Genomic DNA, 16,900 nt, shown 5'->3' on the forward strand with positions numbered 1-16,900 from the left:
GGTGGGAGGGACAGTAATGAATGTGGTGTTCTTCCAAGGCACAATAAACATTTTCATATTGCTACAGGCAAGATGGAAAGGGCTCAAGTGTTAGGATTGTCAAGGTCGGGCATAAGAAAACCTGGGAAGGGTTTGCTATTCCACAGCATTTTTGAATGTTTTTTAGCACAGTAAGACTTTTTTTTGTTTGGTTGTTTTTTTTAAAAGCTATTTTAATACATGAACCAACCCTCTCATCTAGACCAATTTCCAGTCAGGAGACATATTGAACTTTGCTAAAAACAAATGCAAACCAGAAGTGCTGCAGAGGCAACAGTTAATAGCAGAGCAGAGTATGCAATCCTCAGGTCAGAAAACAACCGTCTATATTTTCCTCTCCACTACTGTGAATGCATCAGCTGAGAGAAACCAGCTTTTAGGGGTAGAGAAAGGAGAGGAAAGTAGCTCCATGGCATCTTGCTACACCTTCATCCCCCAGGCCCTTGTGTCTAATGTTTGTAGTACATTAGAAAAGGTAACCTGAGGAAGGAACCAGCCTGGTGTAACTGTTCTTGACTGACTACTCTAATGATGATATAAATGACAGGAGAAGCTAAACAGACAGTGACTGATTTTTGAAAAATACACTCAAGTTACATTTTAAGTTTGGAAGTAACAATTTTCTTCAGACAAACAATTTTGTGTTTTATAGCAGTTGCATATAGTAAAGAGTAATAATTTTAGGGACAGCCTGAAAACAGGTGTACAGAAAGATGATGAAAAATGGTCACGTGTCAGACTTTCCTTTAGTGCTGTTAGACACATAAAAAATGTTAACATTACAATTAACTGCTGTTAAAATGAAGAGCAGGGTCATCTCCCCTTATTCCAACACTTGAGAGCATTCTGCTGTGTAAACACTTCAGTCACTTGACTGTTTTGCCAACTCCTAATGATAAAGGTTAACAGCATTCACTTGTAATACAGTTATGTCATTTGGCTGTAGCTAGCTTTGCCACACTCAGGTAACAGCCCACACTAAAATATGCCACGGGCTCACAAACAGAGATGCAAGCCACAACAAACTCACACAAATACCTTCTGAGATGCAATTTCTGTTGCATCTGTCTTCCTAGCAATTCCTTTGATCTAATCATTTTCTATACTGCTTCTTCCATTAAGGATCTCGGGCAGGCACGGTATCAATAAAGTCTGAACACACTTCCTTCTCTGAGGCCATAGCGTTGTCCTTCCACACAGATTATGTTTAGTTTTAATACTTTTCATTGTTTCTAAGGCACACATCAGCCAATGCATTAGTAAAGACCAAGCATAACCAGATGACATTACTTGCCAGTGGAGAGCTGAGACTCGTTGTGCTCAGTGGCTTCCTCATTCATAGAGAGCCAATCTCAGCTAGTAAGATTTCAATCCCTCCACACGATTTTTACAGATGACTGATAACTCAATGTGAAGAATGCTTCCAGTTGCATAAAGGATAAGAGTCAAGTCTGAATATCTATAAAGGTTGAAAATCTCTAATGGTTGTAACTGCCTCTTGCTTCACGTCCTACTTTCCTTATCCATCACATACCTGGAGCATGTCAGTGCAGATAGGTCTGACTTGCATTTATTGTTAGGAAATTATTCTATTATTAGGTGAGAACATCACATCACAGAAACTTTTTATTTGTGCATGAATTCACAGGAGCAAACAAGATGGCATTTGGTGACTTTCTTAGCCTGGAAAGGACTCCAGTAACTTTTGACATACTTTAAGGACTTACATTGTTCCACATTCATGTGCAGCTAGCAGACGCACCAGTGAGTGGCCCAGATCTTTTCAACATATAATTGATCAGAGTTCTTTAAATTTGTTTCCTTGGACATGGTTGATACAATCATATGCTGTACTAAGCATTTAACAGAAAAAGTGACTGCTTCCATTTTTTTGTGGGACAATTATATTGGAAGTCTACAAGATCTGAAAGACTAAGCAGAACCTGCGTCTGTCATTAACCATAGGCTTGTACCTGTTCCATGAATACACAAGTTGCAATTTAAAGATAATCCAGCAGCTGTTACACTGCCCACTAGAAGCTAGTTTAGTATAAAACCTGACTTCCAAAACTAATACACACCCTTTATTCTCTTCAATTTAATAAAAAGAACTGAGGAGAGCATCACAAAAGTCAGAATTTCTTCCACTTACTCTGAACTGGAGTCTGGAGGGTACATTTAACATTGCTACAGCAGCATTCCACCGAGAGTGTATGGACGTGCAGAAGCTTTGGGGGAGTTCTTCACAGTTTTTCTAGCAATACCACTTGTTGGAAATCTCCAGAAATTCTGTGCTTAGAGACTATGACACTGCCTACTATGCCTTACTGGAACATCCTTACTTTTCCTTCCATGTTTCAAATAATACTTTTTCTCTTTTCCTTACACCTTGGTACACATCTCCATTGCAATTCCTCTGTTTAGAACAGTGTTGTTTCCAATTAAAACACAGCACAGGCTATACACACACAATTACTTAACAGGCTCTTCCAGGCTGAAACTGTGGCACAAGAAAGAACCAGGAAGCTCTCAAACACACACTATTAGTGAAGACCCATGCTACACAAGCCATGATCAGTCAGCACAAAGAACAGAAAAAAGGCCAGAGTGAGAACAATTCTCAAAAGCTCTGTCCTAAATACTAGAATAGGATTACTTTATGTTTTTATACCAAAAGCAGTAAAGATATAACTTGTTCATACCTGTTACTGCCAGAAGGGCACCAAAGATTTTAATCAAAGCTAGAACAAAGGATATGCCAAAATACCCAGTCAGGGAGAAAAGGAATGCATAACCATAAGTCTGAACTGGATGCTGCAACAACAACAAAAAAAGCCTGTTAGGAAAAATGTAATATAAACCCCGAGGTATCGCAAAATGACATAAAACTACAGACCTTAATCAACTGCTTGGGCAATAATAAGCTGTTCAACAATGCATTCATGCAAAGATCCTTATTTAATTTTAGTTAAATGATGGAAATAATAATAATAATGAAATTATAAGCTCATAAGTCAGGGGCTGTGATTTTGTTTTGGTTTTTTTAAAACATTACCCTATCTTATACATCAAAGACTGTAGCAACTTTCATAATGTATGAATTATACAAGTTAACCAGTTTACATGATGAAAATATAACTTTAGAGAAGTGGTGAGCTTTTCTAAACCATACAGAGAAATGTCTTCCAACAAGGTTCTTCATAGAAAAAAGGAAATCTTTTCACATACCTTTGAGCAAAATGTTACTGCAGGAGTTAATCCACTAGTGCATGTTAATCCAAATAAAATATACACAAAACCTATTGAATAGGAATACAAAACCTAGAATAGTTTAAGAGAAAATAGTTACCAGGTGAACTATACAAAAGGACAAAATTAAATGCTTTCAAATGCTTGGCCCTATCAATATGCTCAGTTTCTCAGAGTTGAATTCACAGGGTTTGAAGATATTTTTACTGGGATTTCTACAATAGCTGATGCAGAGTGAAATGTGAATAGTAAGTGTTAGAGACATTCCTCCTACCCACAACTACATAAAAAAAAAAGTTTTGCAATCTAGTCAGTTAATAATATCCTGAGGTCAATGTTGACTGTGGTAAATCCTTCAAATTCAAGATTTCACAGGCTAAATAAAACTTCACACAACTATATATTTGATAGTTTGAATAATATGTTAAATGTAATTTGTTTTCTGCTACTTCTCCTGCACAGTAAAGATCCATATTACATGGAACGTGTAAAGGGTAGCACATAATCACCATGAACTGCCAGAAGTGTCACATAAATTTAATCTGTGTCACTTCAGTTCACGTACATGGCACACCTGCATTATGTTTATAGGATACAAGATTTTAAAATATGACCAGCTCTGGCCTAGTTCAGTACTCACAACAGACTATACTCAGCAAACAGGTAAGTTCTTCATTTTGTCTGTACCCTTATTTAATTCATAGCTTCATATAACAACAAAAGAATCTTCATCCTCTCCTTTCCCATGTAGAGGCAACAATAGAAGCTGGCACTGCCCATCCATCCATCCTCCCGTGCAGAGGGAGGCATTCAGCTGTCTGGGCAACGTTTAGTGGCCTCTTGTTGTGAAAAAGGGAGATGGTAAACAGGACTATTCTACACATTACTAGTTAGAACATGCTCATCTACTACACTTTTAAAACTCAGTGTCAATTACAGAACTACTTCTTCTGACATAGGTTTCAGCAATTGTTATCTTGTTATACTAGCTCAATTACTTGCAAAAATAAATCTATTAATGACTGATAACAATGCCATGAGTTAACAGAACACTTACCACTGCTCTACAATAAATGTGGAAGAATATACATTTCAAGAGCAGAGCTGCTTTCAAACTCTTAAAAAGAATGACCTGGTCTTCAGAGCTCTTATTTTACAGTTAATAAACACAAAAGTTTGTCTCCATTTCTTCATTCACCTCTGCATCAAGCTTTTCTCCCAAACTACCCAAAGACTTGTTTTTCACAACCAGGAATGAGCATCATATTGCTAGTTCTGTGTTAGGCAGTGTGTTATAAGTCACTTCCTTAGAATCACACACAAGGCAAGATCAGGTATAACCTTCCAGAGCAGTGGTTACTAATTGAGTTGCAAGACATCTTTTCTCTTTTCATAATTGGTTAGTCCAGGGCAAGTTCCAAATTCAGCAACGAAACAGAGATCCTGTGGATGACAAGTCCCTTTACTATTCAATTTTATTTCCCGATCACTGTCCATTAAACATGATCTTTGATTCAGAAGATCTTTTAAATTTTTACCCACAGTCTCAAGTCTAGAAAAATAATTTCTGAAATTCTGTTTGTACTTCTGCACTGAATTCTCCAAACAAAATCCTTTATTGCAATCTCTAGGCCTCAAACAAATAAAACCTTTATATCCTTAATCACTACTCTGATTCTCTACAAGTAGTATGAGCATACAATATGAAGACCAACATTTGTCAGACTAATGCAGAATAAAAAGCAAAGTTCTGGAGACAACAGGAGCTTTGTAGGTAAGGCAGTTAGCAACTGTCAGACAACTGTTGGCAAGATGCAAAGTGGGCAAGAAAAGAGGTACAGATTGTACTTTGTTTTGGATTTCAGAGATTACTGCTAGAGAAGGCTGCACTGGGTTAGATGAGGTCCATGTAGCTAAAATCTCTGCCTCCAGCAGCAGTCAACAGTGAATACTAAGAAAAAGTACAAAAATAAAAAAAACCCCAAGAATATAGTATCACTTTCAGGTATATTCTTCCATCTTTCAGAAACTTGCAGCTCAAACTTCCTGAGCCAACCTAAATCACTTTCAGCCTTAAATGAAGCTCCCTTATAACTATTTTCTTCTCCATTTATTAAGCTATTCTCATAAATGAAAAACTACATTTTCTAGTTAGATGTCAAATATATGCCAAATATGCAAATTAAATTTCATTAATTTTTTACTTCATATTCAAATAATGTCTGTTATAATAAAAGATTTTCTCATATTTACTCAACTTTATAAAGATGCCAAATGCAAATATAAGTTTTGTTTAAAAGAGAAAAAAAAGTCAGACCATATGAACAGATAATCTACGTTCTGATTAAGGATATAAAAAATCCTGAGCAAGACTTTTTCAAAATTGTGTATTTCACTGAATCAGGAACACACATATTCACCCATTCTGAAAGTCAGAGTTTTACTGATTTCAAAAGCTTCAAAAAAGGCTGCCTCTCAAATGCTAGCACACTCTAGAGTTGGAAGTCTCGCGAGTAAGAAAAGCAACGTGTTCCACCTAACGCAAGCTCATCTATACCAGAAGAACAGTATATATTTTTCAGAGATTAAGTGCATGATCATACAGAAAACACTTTGATGATTTCAGGCCTGCAGGGTAGACAAATTGTTGCTAGAAGTGAGTGTTTCTCTAGCTGCAACATACATTTGAAGTTGCACACAGAAAGCAGCACCTCTGAAAGGTTAAAAACCAAAACAAACAAAAAAACAGCAAAAGCCTCCAAGCAAACAAACAGAAAACCCCAAGAACAGTATACCAAGAGCTCTTCTTTACATATGTAAAAGCAGATTAAGCTTTGTGTTTTGTCATCAAATGCCTTGTCTATGATAGAATATGTTATTTTAAAATTGCAAATCTGGTATTTACCATTTCTGAATTAGAACCATTGTGCAACTTCATAGCTTTTTCCTGTACATTTCCTATAATTGCATCTGCGCAGAGGGCAAGGGATATTAGGACCACACCTAATGTAAGAAAAAACAAACAAACAAAAATCCGTTCAGAACATTTATCAGCAAAGCAGAGTAGTGAGGAAAACCACTGTGTATTTATCCTAGAAAAAAGAAATCATCTTAGGAATAGAAAGCCAGTAATAAAACCCCCTCTGTGTCATATTCTAAACATTAGCAAAACTATTTCTTTATATTAGTATAAAGCAGTGTCCACTCCCACTCCCTCCACCAGTTAATCCTGAGCACTGTGTGTCTCTAAGCTCGACAGGAACATCTGGACGTTGCTATAAAGAAGTCAGTTGCAGTTTTTGTAGTAACAGGAGTGAAAGAATGTCAATTGCATTTATTTAGGCATTGTTAATGAAGACAAATCACCAAAGAACACACTCTTTGGGGTAGTTAATCCTAGATTATTTTTTCCTGTCAGAGGCAAATAGAAATGTTGGATGTAATGGCAAAACAAATGCAAAAGGATTCACAGTGGAAATCTTTCATTACTGAAATATCAATTTTAAAAAACTACTGTTCAGCTACAAACCCCATGGATTTAGGTTACCATATTTGTTCACAAGCAAGTCACTTCAGAGTCAATAATGTTATCAGCTTTCCAATAACAAAAATTAATAACTTTATCTGTGCCAGTCACAATTCATTTCCCAACCTACAAACTTCGATTCTTTCATGACTGTAGCAACTGTTGTATTTAATGATGCACATAGGTTGAAATATCACTTTTCCTAAGCACACAATATTACAGGAGATACCAGCCATCAAAATCATATTTACTGTTTTCTCTAGCCGCGGTTCCTTAAAACATTGTTAAATGTCAGGGGAGAATGAGGAGTGAGGAGAATATTTTCTTAATATTACGTACTTACTATCAGAGACCTCAAAATAGGGATTTTGATGGACCAAAAAGAATACAAGTTCCTGACATAGAAAAAAAAAAATCCCAGCTCTTAGAATTTTCAGGATTGAAGGATTTAACATTTTTAAGACCAATGAAGTTTAGGGTGGCATCTCCCTGGCAAACTTCTGGATATATGGGAAATTCCAACTCAATGTTTTTAGTTTGGGAACCAGTTCCTTTCCCAGTCTAGACTTATGCAACTGAAGCAACAGAAAAAGTTCATTATTCAAAGTTATCAAGCACTGAAAAAGGTATGAGTCAATGGAAATGACATGATAAACTAAATCATATTGGCTATGCTAAAGACCACAGTATAGATATATTAACTACATAGATTCAGCTCTGGTCCAAAAGTACAATAACACCCCCAGCTCAGCAATATCCTTGCTGCAGATCCTGTCTGTAAAGTGACTGAATATGTCTCCATCTATGTTCTCTATCATGCTTGTTCCAGCAGTCCTCAATGGCCCAGGCACATCGCTGGACAAATGTATCAGGTCAGTACCGGATTGAGATGAAAAGGTTACCTGGAATCTGAAGCACAAGTGTGCGTGGGAAGGAGGAACGTAGGGACAAGACAAATGTTGGTATTCTGTACATACACAGTTTGGAGAGTGAACAGAAGAATTGTTCCACTCATTGTGATAGTGCTGCACCTGCCAAGCAGCAGGAGCAAAATCATGAACGAGACCGGTATGTAAAGCATGAGTAAAAATGGTTGGAAGAACTGGCCTTAAATTTGTTCTGAAAGAAATTAAACCTGGAGGTCTTGCACCAACAGACTTGATTGAAACACTACATTACATTGCATTTTACACTATTAATGTGATGCTTGAAGTCATTAAAATATTAACACTGCTTATACATTTATAAGCTATTGTGTATTTCTGTAAGTTCCTCAAAAATACATTCTCACACTTGCAATCCCCACCACGCAAACATGTTAGACTAGTGAGTTGTTTGGAGTTTACCTGCCCACTAAGACCTCTTTAATAATCTACATTTTAGAAGTCTGCCATACATAAGATTAGAAGACACAGAGGTAGCTAACCAAATAATACCATCTTAACAACAGTGAAGCTAAGGACAAAACACCTCAGCCTGCAAAAGACTAAACTGCACCTGTACAAACTATCTAGGGTGGAGGAATTTGCATGCAATTGATATTTTTACTGTGTCATCACTGAAAATAATTAATTTCCACTCATGTCTGTAATGCTAGAACAGTGGAAGTTCCTATAGCACCAATGTTTCAAGACTGTCTCCTTCTGCAAACCCTTCTCTCTGGCTTCTCTTTTGGAAGTCTTGTATCTATTATTCACAGCTATTTAGGATATCTACCACCACCTTTCCAATTTGATAATGCTTGGAGATGCTTTGAGCATTTAGCACCAACTCTATCTTGAAAAGTGTACCTCTTCCTTAGTTACAAACATGTACCTGTTCTGGCAGAAGAGAGTTTCTTTTTTCTTGGATGACCTCTTTCATGTGTAAACAAAATCTTTGTAGATTCCTTTTTTGGCCCAGCAATACTGAGATTAGATTTCAATAGCGGGGGCAGGGGGGGGAAGAAAAAAAAAGAAAAAGGACTTGTAAAATTGTTCATCCAGGTAATATTTTAAGTCTGCTTATCTTGCATTTTTACATCAGACAACAAAGAATTATGTGATTTGTTTAATTTCACAGCACAGTTCTGCGCTCTCAGAACTGTGAAATGTAAACAGCTTTGTTCTTAAGTTAGTAGAAGTTTTATGAAATCACACTAGAATCATACTAACTTGCATGGAAACAGTTCTACATAAATGTGCATAAATGACTGGAACAAACTCTGGAATTTATGGGGCAGTAAGTAGGCAGTAACATAAAACTGCAACTTTAGAAAACAGTAATCCCGAAGTTTAACATTTAATTTGCTGTTCATGTTCTTGAAAGCTTTAATAACTTTAAATATTTTGTTATTTCTTTGAAGATACTCTATGAACATACAAAATTAAACTCTGCCTTTTCTGCTTTTAGTTCTTATTCTGTGATTTACATCAAGAAAAGTTTAATTATTCAAAAAATATGCCATTTTGCAGAGTGAGCAAAGTTTTTAATCATTCTTATCACTGGTTTTATACTTCAGCAGCTACGTATTTCTGCAATACCAAAAATCAGTACATTTCTTGAAGGAAGGGACCATTGATCTCCACAATTCATCCAAGAAAAGGAAAAACTCCACCTTTCTCATGATGAAAAATTTCTTCTGATTAAATTAAGTGACATGGGAATAAAACAAAACTGTAAAGAGGGAACAGAGAAATACAGAAAGAACCTTCTCAGAAGGTGAGCAGGAGAATTTTGAACCTTACTAAGGGGAGATCCAGACTTTTGAATTCTAGTTCTATATTCTATTTTCACAGAATGAACTTCCTCCAAATGGTAATGCTCCAAGCTTCAAAATACACAGATCTGTTTGAAGTGTTCAAAATAAATTAATAATGATAGACAACCCTGTTTATTTTCTGAAGACATTTAAAGTTTATCTTGTGTTTTGCAGATCTTTGAGAGCATCAGGACTTTGCTACATTTGCTGCACTTTATATCCTTATCCCATTCAGTTGAAGAATCAACTTTCCAAATCTTTTCAGAATTAAGTCATAGTACATATATAAAACAATTCAAATTTTACAAAAGTAATGTATTAACACGTGAATGCACTTAGAGGCTGTAGCCAAAAATAGCTGTAAAGGTAACAAACATCAGAAACAGAACATAATTACATGCAGATCAACGTCATACTGTACTCAAAATATTTTTTTCAAGTAGCCATCCAGTTATGCCACATATAAACATATTAAATGCACAGCAAGTTATATAATTCACAATTTCTTGTAATTTCTTCCACTACCAGTAGCACTAAAATTACATTAAAAGGCATAAGAATTAATTTATGAGCAAGGTAAAATACATCACCACAGATCTATCATTGCTAACACTAGATTAAATAATATTTTGTGAGGACAAAAAGTCTTTTCCTTAAAACTGAGAATTTATTATTGGTTTTGGGAAAAAACTTCTAAATCAGTGACTGCACTATTAAGAAATAAAGGTTTTACACTGAATCTCTGTCATAAAAGTTGTTGTAACTCATCTCAGAATTTAAAAAATACGCTAGAAGCTGACTATTCAAAAGTTTTTCAATGTTCAGTATTAATTCAAATACTGATGAAGTAAATAACATTACTTTTAAGAATAACTAATCCTCCCTTGTCATTTGAGAAAGAAATTCAACTAAGTTTTTAAACCCAAGCAGGTTAAAATCTTTTTTTTTGCTTACGGTTTTACACAGTATAGAGAAGTTAGAATGTGGGCACTCCAACTAAGAACTACAGCAACTCTGAGTGAGGCCATCAATTAATATAAAGTAAATGGTTCTGAAATGGAAAAACACTTAAAGGTTTAACTAGAAAAGACAACTAATCTTTTGAAGTTTTAAAATGCTCAAACTGAATTTTATCATATTTATTTAACGTATCTACTGGGAAGTAAGTGTTTCTCGAGAACAAGCATGAGACATTCCAACCTAAAGGATGGAATTTGCAGAAACTTTAAGAACCTAAAACCTAACACGTAGAATAAAGGCCTCTTCTGCCACAGATATAGTTCTGCTAGTGCAAAGCTACAACAAAACCTGCATTTTCTGTATTACACTTGAAGGCACTCCAGCAAGAACTCTCAGAACTTCTATGGAACGCTTATTGCAGAAAAAAAACCCCAAACATTTTGTTAAACTCTAAAATATATCTTTACCTGTCAAGTTGAAGTTTGGTGCAACTGTGCTGTCAGCTAAAGTAAACCATATTAATCCAAGACTCATACATAGGGCAGCAGACACATCTGCAATATTATAACGTTTTCCTACAAAAGCAATACAAACAACATGAGTGGACTGTTAACATTCTCAGAATTTCATATTTATGCTGTTTATCCAGACTAGAAGGCAAAAGATAAACTGTTCCAATGTCATTCTCCTACTTAAGCAAAAGACTTAATGCTCTGGCCTTTCGTGACTGGAATTAGTTTCTTCTACGACAGCAGTTCCTAACATGGAGAAAGATCGTAGCAGATAATATCTGATTCTTGGGGCCAGTTTTAGTTTTATTCCTAATGACATAAAGCACATTCTCAAGGACATAAAGCACATTCTCAAGGACATAAAGCACATCCTCCCTGACAAAGCACCATCTCTGCAACTTCAGGACAGCTTAGATGTTTTCTTATTATTTTTCCCTCATGCCAGACATTTTGGCTGCCTTTACTGATCAGAGAGAAGTCATTCTCACACACTAACAGATGATCTTGGGTACTTTTAGAACCCTACATTGTCTTTTAGTTTGGGAGAGATGGGATGTAGAGGGCGTAGAGAAAGAGAGAGAGTAGGGAAATGAAAAGGCAGGAGCTAGCATATCTTGTTGGAATAACATATAATTTTCCCAGAAGCTGTACTTTCAATGTAAGCTTTCAAGGGAACTTTTTTGAACTGAAAACTTTAACAGAAATTTTTTCACAAAGCTTTATGGGAATACCAGTCTCTTTGCATTAAAATGATACAAAATGATTCCTCATAAAAGGTAAATACTATGCTTGCAGGTGCATATGTCAACGTGTAACCTCCTCTGGAAGTTCAGCTTGCTATTGCAAATATAAGGCCAGAATGAACTACAGAAACAGAAATACACAATTCTAGATTCTGTTCCATAACACTTGCTCATGCAGAGTTTTTCTGAGTTAATAAATCCTTGTGTATTGAACAAATAGAAACTTTTATAATACACTTAAGTCTTCTACATTCAGAAATACTGAAGTATCTTTATGCACATAACTATGTCTTTATCTGTTTTTCTCCAGATCTTCTTTTTTGTTCTTGAAATATGAACTACGACTTTAGGACCAGCGTAAGTTATGTACATTCAGGTGTATTTCTCATTAAATGTTTAATCAAAATTTAGGAATTTTCATTAGGAATTTTGGAATCAAGCTTTGCAAAAAAGAATAGGAGATTTCTTCCCAAATCATGGGTGGATTTTTTTTTCTCCTTTCCATTTCAAGTTTTCTATTTCAGTATTGAAAATGTTTCACTTACGATCTGGTTTAGAAAAGATAGTTACACTATTTAAAAATTAAGAAAGCCTGCATAAAAATGAAGTTTTGCGAGTGACCTGTACAACCTTTTTTTGCCACATTTACTCTTAATCTAATTGTATTTGTATATTTTCTGAGAAGATGCTTCAGAAATTCATTCTTCCTCCTATAAGAAAAATGCTACCTGTCCTTTACCCAAGAACCTCAGTGGAATTTCAGAAAGTACAGGATTCCATACGTGACTGCCTCCCAAACAAACAACAAAAAAAATCATCTTATAGTAAGACTAACACTTACCTTGTATAAAAACCCCACCTATCATCACTGGAATCAGCTTACAGCACTTGAAGATGACTTGAGTTGGGTAATTCAGATATCCCAAAGAAGTATTTGACAAACCCATAGTTCCCACTGTTAAAAATGCTATTATCATGTAGGTTTTGCCAGGAATTCTAAAAAATATAAACATATGCATCTTGGTATTACAGACTCATCTAGAGGAGATTTAGCTTGGAAAATTTAGATAAAGGAATATGTTTGGAATACAACTTGACCATCTTTCTCACTGAATTTCATTCCGTAATAGAAATTTTAACATGTAAATAAATAAATTATTTCAAATTTAATTTCTTTCAATTACTGCTAATAAACAGCATTCAAATACAAGACAATGAAAACTTCATGGCTCATGAAGTACTCAAGCAGTAATTCTTTAACCTCCTTCTGAGAAGTAATATTCTGAGATCAAGACAAAGCTTTCAGGTTATTTGTCAAAGAAAACCCAGAAGGCTGGTATACAAAGATATCCTGAATCTCAGTCCTGTCATGGTCACTGTGGCAAATTCTGGTGAAGTTTTCACACGAACATTGACATTTTTATAATTAGGAAAGTTGAAAAAAGGAACAGTGTTTTATAAAACTCAAGAAAACTAAGAGAGAAGTGATTCAGGTATCATGAACAGAGGGGCTCTTTGAGCATTTTCAGATGTATTGTTCGCAAGGCGATGAAATTATCACATTATAAGAGATGATACAACAATAATTTTCAACAATTGTTGGGTTCACTTTATGAAGTGATTTTTTTACAGTTACTGTTGTGCATATGTTCAGCTATTTTTTATGCATACTCAGAGCCACACTATGCAACATAAGATGCCTGGCAGTAACCCTGTCTTACCCGTAACTCATGTGGTGCAGGCATACTCTGAGGCATGCAAGAAAAAACTTTAAATTTCAGAAACAGAGAATTCAGCATAAAAATTAGGAAATAGATTTTTTAATACCTACAAGAAGCAGCCTAGGTTATAGAAAACAAAAAGTAAAATATGTTTAAGAACTATATTTCCAACATAACTTACTTATAGGGTCATGCTCTGTAAGCATTAGCAACTATTTGGTGTTCAAAACCTAAATACTAGTTATAGAACATTCAGAAGGTAATGATGCAATATTATCTCATGCCTCTCAAAAAGTCAGGTAACTTGAAATATAAGCTGTCAGGGTTTAAAGTAAAACCAATAATTTATCAAACTTACATTGTTTGGATATAAAAGAATTCTATTGCCTAAAATCAATATATGCAAAATCAGTCAAGGCTGACTACAGTTAAGGAGAACTAGTTATCTTCAACTAGGACATAATGCTTTAAAGCAATTTTAAATTTAAGTACACGCTCACAGCCTCTATCCAAGCTTCCAGAGGGCCTCAATACATAATTTGCAGAGGCTGTAGTTGGGCAGGAAGCCACAGAATGGCCATATCGTGTCAGGCTGAACTCTTCCATATCCATAGGATTCAAGACAGCAAGAATCTCCTTGGTCAACTGCAGTGAAAACACAGGGTAATTTTGTGGTGGGGTGTTATGAGTGCTGTGTTAAACGAAAAATGCAAAAGCAAAGCACATCCTTTGAAGGAAAGCTACACAGACACATGGCAAACAGAGAGCAGACCTCCCACACTCTCCAAGATGCACAGCATGTTAGAGGAACCTTTTGGTGAGGAGGTACCAAAGTTTGAGGAAAAGGTATTCAGTGAGAGATGCCTTCAAGTGCTGTGAAGTGCAGCTGGCCCTACTCTAGACGTCATAATCCCAAGCAACACATACGTGAGTCACTCTGTATCAGCCACATTAAGCACAGAATATGCTCTGTAAGTGGGACAAAGTGAGAGTAGAGTCAACAAGACTACTTACAGGTCTGAAATTTAAGTGGATGCTTATAAAACATTTTCTAACATCATCCAGTAAATTCACAGTATTTTCACTATGAAACTGCTACCAATGCCTCAGCATTCACACTCAAAAAACAGAAGTTAAAGTTACCATAAATATCAAATGCTTCTAATTTGATTGACAGTGGGCAAAATGCTTGGAAAAACACATACCTTCTCCTTTTGTCCTGAATCAACTGCAATTCTATTAGTCCAAAAACGGAATAAAATCCAAATTGCACTAAAGTGAGGTACCAACCAAAAGGTTTAAAACCTTCCACTGAAAATATCAATTCCTATAAAAACAAAAACCCACCAAGGTCACATACATACACCAAAATATTAAGTCAAAACAAAATCAACAGATTTTTTTACTTCATGTAGATGCAAATCTAGCCTTTGCAGCTGCTGGTTATTAACTAGAATTTACCTGCCATACATAAGTTGAAAAGTACTGAAAAAGACAATTTAGGTTCTCCAAAATGCAATGAGAAAATTTACTGCTGGTGTAAATCCACTGAAATTGATTGATCGGTTCACCAGGGGAATACATTTGAGCTGCTAATATTTTATCCCAAATTATAGTTGGTTTCCTGTCTGCTTTTCGGTTGTTTTTCAGTTCATTTACTTCAGTAGACTCTTTTTGTCCAGAATTTATAAATAGCTCACAATAAATTAAATAGAAACTTTCTCTAACAGACATATTTACTGGTAATCTTAATCTCTTAGGAATGTGCACCTAATATTTTGAGTAAATAGCACTTGTGAGCTTATAAATTTGCAGGCTGTAGGAACATTTAAAACCAGAGTAATTAGTTATTGAAAAATACATGCGCTGCATAAAGAATCATGTGGATGCGTCAGTTATAGAAATAAAAGGCTACCTAATATTTTCCTTTTTGAGATTATGTTTTCAATTACTTTGTCTAACTCTTTGGATATACCTTTATTTTAACAAACTTCTCAGCTGTTTTTGAAAACTCCATTGGAAGCATGGTGACTTTTAATTATCAACTTTTTAAATCACTGCTTTATTGAGAAGATTTACTGAACTTAAAAAAAAAAAAAAGGAGCAGAAATCTAGCTGCTCCAGAAAAGAGGAAAGGTTAGCAGGAAGATGAATGTTTAACTAAAATGGCGCAAACATTATGCTTCTGCTTAACAAACACCCATGGTAGATGTTTCAGCTCTGTCCTGAAGAGAGCAGAGAGAACAACAGACTGCTGTTACCGTGCTGCGCTCACGGAACTCAAGGAGATCTAAAGGTTTCAACACCGATGAAAACTTGCATGTCAGTCTGTGTGGTTCTACAACTGGCTTGTTTTCAGAAGACTATGGACTCACATTTTAAAAATACACATTCAAAACAATATTGAAAGGTGTATCTTGTACACAGAAACAAAAGGTTGAGTTATGAAAGTCCAACTGAACCAAACCTTGTAGGCACGTGGAATTATAATGGAATCTTGAATTCTGAAAGCTTGACTTTGGAATCAGTATCCATTTTAAATGTCTATACATATTAAAACACATCCTAAATTATTATACTATTGAAAAAGAAAAGGGATAGGAGGAACAGGCCTAAGACACAAGTTCATAGCATTTACCTGTAAATATCCATAGATTAGATAAAACATAAAGACTCCAGAAACACAGATGAAAAATTGAGTAGGTTTGTTAAATTTGCTGAGATTCATGCCAAGAACTACAACATCATCTACTGATTTGATATGAGGAGACATAGTTTGAGATTTGGAAGGTACACTGATGGAAATGTATTTTCTTGATGAAGTGAATTTCAGATCCATGATTCCTAGTTCGCTGCATTCGGTGCTATTGTTATCTTCTTTCCCCTCTTCTCTTTCTGTGTGTCCTCTGTCTGAAAGCTGAAAGAAATGCTAAAGTCAAATAAGATGTAACATACAGCCTTCCAACAATAACAGAAAACAAATGTGACATTTATATGGTTTAAGAGTTTTGTTGGATTGTTTTTATTCACAAGTTTTATTTACCTTTTCTGATGTCCAAAATTAACATCAGTTAATATCAGAGGCCAACAAGACTTTATCAAAGCACTTTTGTTTTATGTGGGAAGTAGCATTCCTACACTCTACAAAAGAAACAAACCAACCAACCCTCAAAGCAGCTTCCCTTTCAAACCAGCCCTTTTATGCCAGTGCTCACAGGAACGGCTGCTGGGGAGAGAAGTGATCCCCATGATCAAATCACAATGAAGGAACTGGTACTGAAGCACTGTGATTGTGTCTATTTCATTCCCACAGCAAAATGAAACAGACCAGCCCACTGCACGGGAAGCCTTGCTAAAAACTACAGATTTGAGCCTATGATTGGTTACAAGCGTTGAACTGAAGAAGTTAT

The 16,900-nt window shown here is 35.5% G+C and overlaps 1 protein-coding gene across 1 annotated transcript; it reads right to left on the bottom strand.

The window, feature by feature from the left end:
- Positions 1–2,710: 2,710 nt before the first annotated feature.
- On the bottom strand, positions 2,711–16,402 carry SLC35B3 (solute carrier family 35 member B3; the record flags this gene model as incomplete). The annotated part of the gene is made up of 7 exons (XM_010167642.2): positions 16,129–16,402; positions 14,696–14,817; positions 12,611–12,765; positions 10,982–11,089; positions 6,194–6,291; positions 3,268–3,360; positions 2,711–2,853 (listed from the first exon to the last, which is right to left on the bottom strand). Coding segments are annotated over exons 1-7 (920 nt in total), but the record flags the coding sequence as incomplete, so codon positions are not given.
- Between the last annotated feature and the right edge of the window lie 498 nt (positions 16,403–16,900).

This window comes from Antrostomus carolinensis, unplaced genomic scaffold (assembly GCF_000700745.2).
Source record: "Antrostomus carolinensis isolate BGI_N321 unplaced genomic scaffold, ASM70074v2 scaffold16645, whole genome shotgun sequence".
Classification (NCBI taxonomy): Eukaryota; Metazoa; Chordata; class Aves; order Caprimulgiformes; family Caprimulgidae; genus Antrostomus; species Antrostomus carolinensis.